This window comes from Engraulis encrasicolus, chromosome 8 (genome assembly GCF_034702125.1).
Source record: "Engraulis encrasicolus isolate BLACKSEA-1 chromosome 8, IST_EnEncr_1.0, whole genome shotgun sequence".
NCBI classification, from domain to species: Eukaryota; Metazoa; Chordata; class Actinopteri; order Clupeiformes; family Engraulidae; genus Engraulis; species Engraulis encrasicolus.
In genome coordinates this window covers 31,538,783-31,546,282 of record NC_085864.1, presented here as the reverse complement: position 1 = coordinate 31,546,282, position 7,500 = coordinate 31,538,783, and the positions used below count along the sequence as shown (strand labels likewise).

General features: G+C 48.1%; 1 protein-coding gene across 1 annotated transcript in view; it reads right to left on the bottom strand.

The window, feature by feature from the left end:
- The window catches only part of dync2h1 (dynein cytoplasmic 2 heavy chain 1), a 346,171-nt gene that overhangs the window by 216,797 nt on the left and 121,874 nt on the right, over positions 1 to 7,500 (bottom strand). Inside the window, exons 62-63 of the mRNA XM_063205480.1 lie at positions 6,419 to 6,505; positions 5,789 to 5,915 (exon numbers count right to left, since the gene is read on the bottom strand). Coding sequence (XP_063061550.1) covers positions 5,789 to 5,915; positions 6,419 to 6,505 — 214 coding nt within the window. The remainder of the gene's footprint in view (positions 1 to 5,788; positions 5,916 to 6,418; positions 6,506 to 7,500) is intronic.

The following is a 7,500-nucleotide window of genomic DNA, read 5'->3' as shown; positions in this document are numbered from 1 at the left end:
TCACGCTCTCCACTCGGGCCGACACTTATAGCTCAACGCAGATGCTTAGCCACAACAAACGGCCACGTAATTGCAGGACGTTGGACAAGGCCAGTGTTTACAGTTTACACAGACTTTCACACAGGCATTTTGAAAAACATTTGGAGCATTTGGAGTGGTGACGCCATTCACATTGGGTAATTTACCTTCTGTTTGTATTCTAACCGAGAGGGTTACTCGGAAAACAAACAAATATGTAAATACGCAAACATGACAAAAAAAGCACAAAGTACACACTCACATCAAGGTCTGCACACACACACACACACACACACACACACACACACACACACACACACACACACACACACGCTCGCATGCACGCACAAACATAAATACACCTGTCTTCCTGCAAATATAGAACATGACTAAATGATTATAATTGTTTGTTTGGTTGTTTACTGTATATGTGCAAACATAAAACAAGAATTCAAGGGGGTTGTAAGGAATGCTATATGACCTTTGTCTAGCAAGTCTTACTTGTGCTTTCAAATGAACAGTGATTAGTCCAACTCTTTTTCATTGGTGTGAAAGCATCAATCAAACTAAATATTAAATATTGAAACTTGAGGGTTTTTTCATCAATTATACACAGGGAATGCTGGCCTATAGGAAACACACACACATACACACATACACATACACATACACATACACACACACGCACACACACGTGCACAAACACACACACACACACACACACACACACACACACACACACACACACACACACACACACACACACACACACACACACACACACACACACACACACACACACACACACACACACACACACACACACACACACACACACACACAAAGAAACAGGCACATACAAATACACTAAGACATGCACAGCATGCCACAGCCATCTCCTCTTCATTTATATCCGCAACCCAGACAAATGTCCGCTTAACACTTGTGCCTGGCACATCCAGGTGGCCCATGCAGAGAGATCACGCTGCTACACTGGCACACTTAGCACCACGGACCTCACGACACCAGCCAGGGTGACATACGGGGCATATTAACCCCTAAGGCACCTGCAAAAAAGGGTGCTGAATGCCTGAGCCCTTTTTAAGAAAAGCTGCCCTCAGCCTATAAAAACTAGCCTGATAAACCAGCCTAAATGGATTGGATGTCTAATTTAAAACATTTTGCGTTGGTGCTGGTTTTCCAGGCTATATAAAAACCTAAATATCTCAGCTTCTGAAGCACATAAAAATATGCACTAAGTTGCATTTAAACGCTAAGACCCTCATCTTTCATTAGAATGTGTTCATTCATCTCAAACAAACAGAGATTTTTAATAAAGTTGTCTAAAATCTCATGAGCCTGAATGCAGCTCCAGGCGCCAGGGCCAATGTTGCGCAACGCAACATCAGGCATCAATGGGTTAAGACACAAAGCGCCCGCCGTCCGAGGCCAATTTGCTGACACGTTGGGGGTAAAATAGGGCCGTGGTGCGTCTCTTTGTGTCTCTCTCTCTCTCTCTCTCTCTCTCTCTCTCTCTCTCTCTCTCTCTCTCTCTCTCTCTCTCTCTCTCTCTCTGCGTTGAGGACCCTGTGATTAAGAGGGCACTGCCCTCTGCATCGTGGGTCTGACGACGCCAGCCTGGGTGACATATGTGCCATGTTAAGGCACAAAGCGCCCACCGTTTATGGCCAATCTGCTGGCACGTCGGAGGTAAATAGGGGCACGGTGTGGTGTGTCTTGGGGACCCTGTGATGAAGATGGCACTGCTACTCGCCCACAGAGCCGCTAACACTGCACCCAGCAGAGTGGCAATTAGTAGCAGCTGAAGCACTGGAGCTGAATGGATGAATGGATGAAGGTCATATTAGGGAGGAAATGGTGTGTGTGTGTGTGTCCGTGTGTGTGTGTGTGTGTGTGTGTGTGTGTGTGTGTGTGTGTGTGTGTGTGTGTGTGTGTGTGTGTGTGTGTCTGTGTGTGTGTGTGTGTGTGTGTGTGTCTGTGTCTGTGTCTGTGTCTGTGTCTGTGTGTGCCCTTGTGTGTGTCTGTGTGTGTGTGCCCTTGTGTTGCCTGTGTGTGTGTGTGTGTGTGTGTGTGTCTGTGTGTGTGTGTGTGTGTGTGTGTGTGTGTGTGTGTGTGTGTGTGTGTGTGTGTGTGTGCGTTCCACATCTGTCACCAACAAGATAGATCTAGGCAGAGATTAGCGTTATAATGGGATTCAATGGAAGTATCCCATGAGAATTTGGGGGCTAAAAAGCACGTGTGTATGTGCGTGTGTACGCGTGTGTACGCGTGCGTGCGTGTGTGTGTGTGTGTGTGTGTGTGTGTGTGTGTGTGTGTGTGTGTGTGTGTGTGTGTGTGTGTTACATTTACACATGCAAGTGTTCTTATGCTTGTCTTTTGAGGCATGGCAATTAATTTCATGTGAGTGCATATGTGTGCTGTTGAGCCCCAAGGAATTTGCGATTTGCACACCTTTCAAATGCAAATAAAACCAATGTCAAGCATGTATATGTGCTTATGCTTATGCATACACATGTGCATATACATGTGCGGTAAGTAAGCGTATACAATACATATTTAATGATGTGTCCATCACTGCTACACTGGAGTCCTATGGGAAGGCCCATCATTTCAGGACCACGGACAGAGATCAGGGCTTGTTGAAGCAGCTACGGAACTCAAGGGGTTCATTTCAATGTCTAACCTTCAGTCCTCTCCCTGTGCCTTTGGCCTCGTGCAGTCACCATTGACAGTAAAACTTTTATTCGATATCTCTCAAAAACACAACTCAAAGGTCATTTTCTCATTTGCAACTGAATGGGGAAAAGACCCCCAAAGGCTGTTTGCTGACATTGGGGAAACTTAAATCGTTTTCTCCATGGAGGTGGGGCGGTAGCGAAGCACAAGGCCAAAAACACAAGGCAAGGATGGTAGGTAAGATAATGAGACGGACCCAAGAACTTCATACAACTGTAATCTTCTCTACAGCAAGAGCAGCAGCAGCATTGCTTAACTCAACTCCCCCAAGTCAATCTGAGGAGGGCTCGCCGCCAGAATGACAAACACTAAATGCTGAAATCTCAAATCACATCCCCCCACCCCCGCGCCCCACATCTCTTCATTAGCGTTAACATGCTGTGTCCAAAGCAGACCAAACAGCCATTACGCTTCTGCCACAACAAGGGCAAACAGCACCATGTGTGTTTTCGGGGTGTTTGCTTTCATTTGCATGTGTACGTGTGTGTGTGTGTGTGTGTGTGTGTGTGTGTGTGTGTGTGTGTGTGTGTGTGTGTGTGTGTGTGTGTGTGTGTGTGTGTGTGTGTGTGTGTGTGTGTGTGGCCCACTCTATCTATCATCTGTGTGCGTGCGTGCGTGTGTGTGTGTGTGTGTGTGTGTGTGTGTGCTTGTGTGTGTGCGTGTGCATGTGTGTAGTACTGTTTATATGTGAGCTGCAGGTAAATTGGTCCCCAGTGGCGAACACTGTGGGAGCGGTTGGGAGAGATTGAGAGCTTTAATTAAAGAGGAGACAGATGGAGAGAGAGAGAGAGAGAGAGAGAGAGAGAGAGAGAGAGAGAGAGAGAGAGAGAGAGAGAGAGAGAGAAGAGAGAGAGAGAAGAGAGAGAGAGAGTTGAGCTGAGGGGCCGTGGTGGCAGCCAGAGGCAGCAACAGCAGTGGCAGGCAGCAGCATCAGTGAGCCTCAACCACAACTCCCTGTTGTACACACACAGCCTCTCAAGTCTAACCAACACACACTTCACGTCAGACAGACAGGCAGGCAGGCAGACAGGCGGGCAGGCAGGCAGGCAGACAGGCAGGCAGACAGGCAGACAGGCAGGCAGGCAGGCAGGCAGACAGGCAGACAGGCAGACAGGCAGGCAGACAGACAGACAGGCAGGCAGGCAGGCAGGCAGACAGGCAGGCATGCAGACAGGCAGGTAGGCAGATAGACAAACAGGCAGGCAGGCAGGCAGACAGGCAGGTAGAGAGACAGACAGGCAGGCAGGCAGGCAGACAGACAGAGAAGCAGCCAGGCAGGTAGACATACAGACAGAGAGACAGGCAGGCAGACAGACAGACAAGTAGCTCTCATGAGCCATGAGTGGGCACGTCTCTCGTACACGCTGTTGATTACTGAACTGCAGCAGGAAAAATCTCCATGCCACTGAGTCAGCCATCTTCCACATCCCTCCCTTGTCATTTGTGTCATGCTATGCCCACCGCCACAGTATCATCTGTGGGCCTGTTTGTGGTCTCTCTTATTCGTCACATTGTGTGGCATGTATAAATGACAAATGGGGGGAAAGCATAGTTGCTTTTGCTCCAATGAGAGTCAGAACCTGCTATTAATTATCTCACACAAAAATGTGGTCCAGTCAAAATATATTACATATATTACACCTTTAACAAAAAAAAACAAGCAAAATGGCTTTTCACACAGCTAGAGCAGGCGAATATTACTTTAAAAAGCACACAACATGGTTATCACATTAGTCAATATTGATTTTTCCTCCCCATATACTGCCAGATTGAGAGCATGTTCAATCAAACCTGTCTCTGGAAGGCCACACTGCCAATATGCATCCCATTCTGGCTTTATTTGCCCCATGTTGCTTAGCCTTCAGCACAAGACTGACATTGCATGACATTTCCTGGCAATAACTTCAGGTCATATTCCATTAAATATAACTAAGGTTGACTATCAGGACTGACCTCAATTCCATCAGGATCACCAATAACAATCGACTAGTGGCCCAATACTACTTACAACACTGTCCCTCCACACCCTTCCCCCAGCCAATTGAACACTGTCTGATGAGGGGAGGACGGGGAACAAGTAATGGGGTATTTTCATGGTACCAGTAAAAGTCAGCTCTGATGGCAGGCATAGATTGTAAGCATTACTCCTTGTGTAATAAATTGATAAATTCATGAACTATACCTCTTATACCCACACTGCTCCTTCCCCCATAGCAGCATTACTCTCCTCTGCGTTCAATTAATGGCCCGTGGCTATCAACAACCCTGTCCCTCTGCCCTTCCCCCAGACAAGATCTCAGTCAATGGAAATCCATAGTGTCTTTCCAAGGCATTCCAGCGCTCCAAAACGAAAACACAAGAGTCTCTCACACCTCCAACCTTATTGCCTTGCCTGGTCCTCTGTTCTTGAAAGCTTCTCATAAAACCCAATAATAAAAACCCCAACACAACAGCGTTTCCCACACCTCCTCCTAGTTCCCTGTTCTTGGGAGCTCCTCACCTGAGTGTTCCAGCGCTTGTGCTAAACACCCTCTCTAAAAACTAGAGATGCACCGGATCCTGATTTTTAGGATCCTGCCAGATACCGGATCCACTGCTTAAGATCCTGCCGGATCCGGATCCGCATACCGGATCCTACGAAAGGGTTGAAACACATAGCCTACTCGCACACGTGGGCCCTTTTTATTATGTTGGCTCAAACTATTTTTTAGACTTGTTGGCTTACTGTCACACTGCCTGCAACAGCCGCTTCCAAAGGACTTTCACTCCATGCAGCGATTGGGGTTGTGAAAGAATGACTGAAAAGCAAAGGCACCAGATAGTGATTTTTAGGATCCTACCGGATACCGGATCCACTGCTTAAGATCCTGCCGGACCCGGACCCTGTGAAAAACCCTATTATCGTGACGGATCCGGAACCGGACCTTGGATCCGGTGCATCTCTACTAAAAACCCAAACACCACAGCCTTTCCCACACCTCCTTCTGATCCCCTGTTCTTTAGCGCTCCTCACCTGGGCGTTCCAGCGCTTGTGCTCCCCGTCCAGCTGCCGGATCAACTTCTCGGCCGCGTCGATGGTCTCCTGGGCCTTGCTCACTTCCGCCTCCAGCTTAGCTGCCTCCGTGGTGCGGCTCTGGAACCTGTGTGTGCGTGTGTGTGTGTGTGTGTGTGTGTGTGTGTGTGTGTGTGTGTGTGTGTGTGTGTGTGTGTGCGTGTGCGTGTGCGTGTGCGTGTGCGTGTGCGTTTGTGTGTGTGTGTGTGTGTGTAAAGCAGAGTGATTAGCTCGTTAGGAGACGTACTGTGCTGTCTAAAAGGTAAACATAATTATGAGAAAATGAGAGATGTTTTTCAGTATTCTCTGTGGATAACAGAACCAGCTCCTCCAAACATAAACTAACACCTGGATGGCATTTAAAGTGGTTTAGAGACAGAGAGAGGAGTGAGCAGACCAGCGTGATGTGTCAGATAAGCCTCCTGGGATGAATTGAAGCACAGAGAGCATTAAGAGAGGAAGAGGAGGTGGGAAGAGAGAAGAGAGGAGGAGGAAGAGAAAGAGGACAGGGGGATGAGGTGGTAGAGGAGGAGCAGGAGGTGGAGAGGGAGGAGGAGGTGGTGGAGGAGCAGGAGGAGGAGAGGGTCTTACTTCTCTTTCAGCTCGTTCACTTTCTGGCCCACAGAGTTCAATTGCTCCTCCAGCTTGTTCTTGCGGTTCTCTGTCTTGCGCAGGTTGCTGTGGGGAAGAAAAGAGCAGGACAGGAGTCAGTGAGGTCAAGTGCCGTGCCGTTAGGGGGTGATGATGATTTCAGGATTGGCCAAGTGGACCACACTTCACACACTTCTCTTGACTGGCTTTTGGGTCTTGAAAAAAAAAACTGCTGTAGCAGGACTCATGCAGGACTCAAGTGTTTCTCAAGGGTTGTTAGACCGAGGACCACTCCCCACTTTCCAAATTCTCAAGGGACCAACCAGCCCAACAGTGATCTGAGGACCTCATTTAGACACACTCTTGGGTGCCTGGGTAGTTGTGAAATGCCTTTCTGCAATAGCTACCACATCTAAAAGAAAAAGAGAGAGCTCACCAACATCTGGATGTGGGTGTGTGCAAAACTGACTCATTCTAAAATATACTGAATGAACAGAACCTACAGTATAATAAAGTAAATAGGGGCACCTTTACCAGGGGCACATTTTACCTTGGCATAATAATAAAACACAGTAAAAAATAAATCTGCAGGCCGAAACATCGACTATGTGGTTCTGAAGGTGGCTGTGCCTAGTGTAAGGTGAGGACTGGTGGGTGTATGGTGTTGTAGAGGGCAGTTAAGAGTATAATGAGCTAAGGAGGTTACTGTTGAGGAGGCTACGAGGTGACTAACTCCATGAGGCCAGCCTGCTCCCTCTCCAAACACACACACGCACACGCACACGCACACACACACACACACACACGCACACGCACACGCACACACACACACACACACAAACACACACACACAATGTAGTAGGGGGCAGCTACAGTACAATGTGCTAATGTGGTTACTGCGAAGGTGACTGCAAAGTTGACCACAGAGGAGGCTGCGGAGGTAACTCACTCCATGAGGCCGGCCTGCTGTCTCTCTCTCCACACACACACACACACACACACACACACACACACACACACACACACACACACACACACACACACACACACACGCGCACGCACGCACGCACGCACACACACAC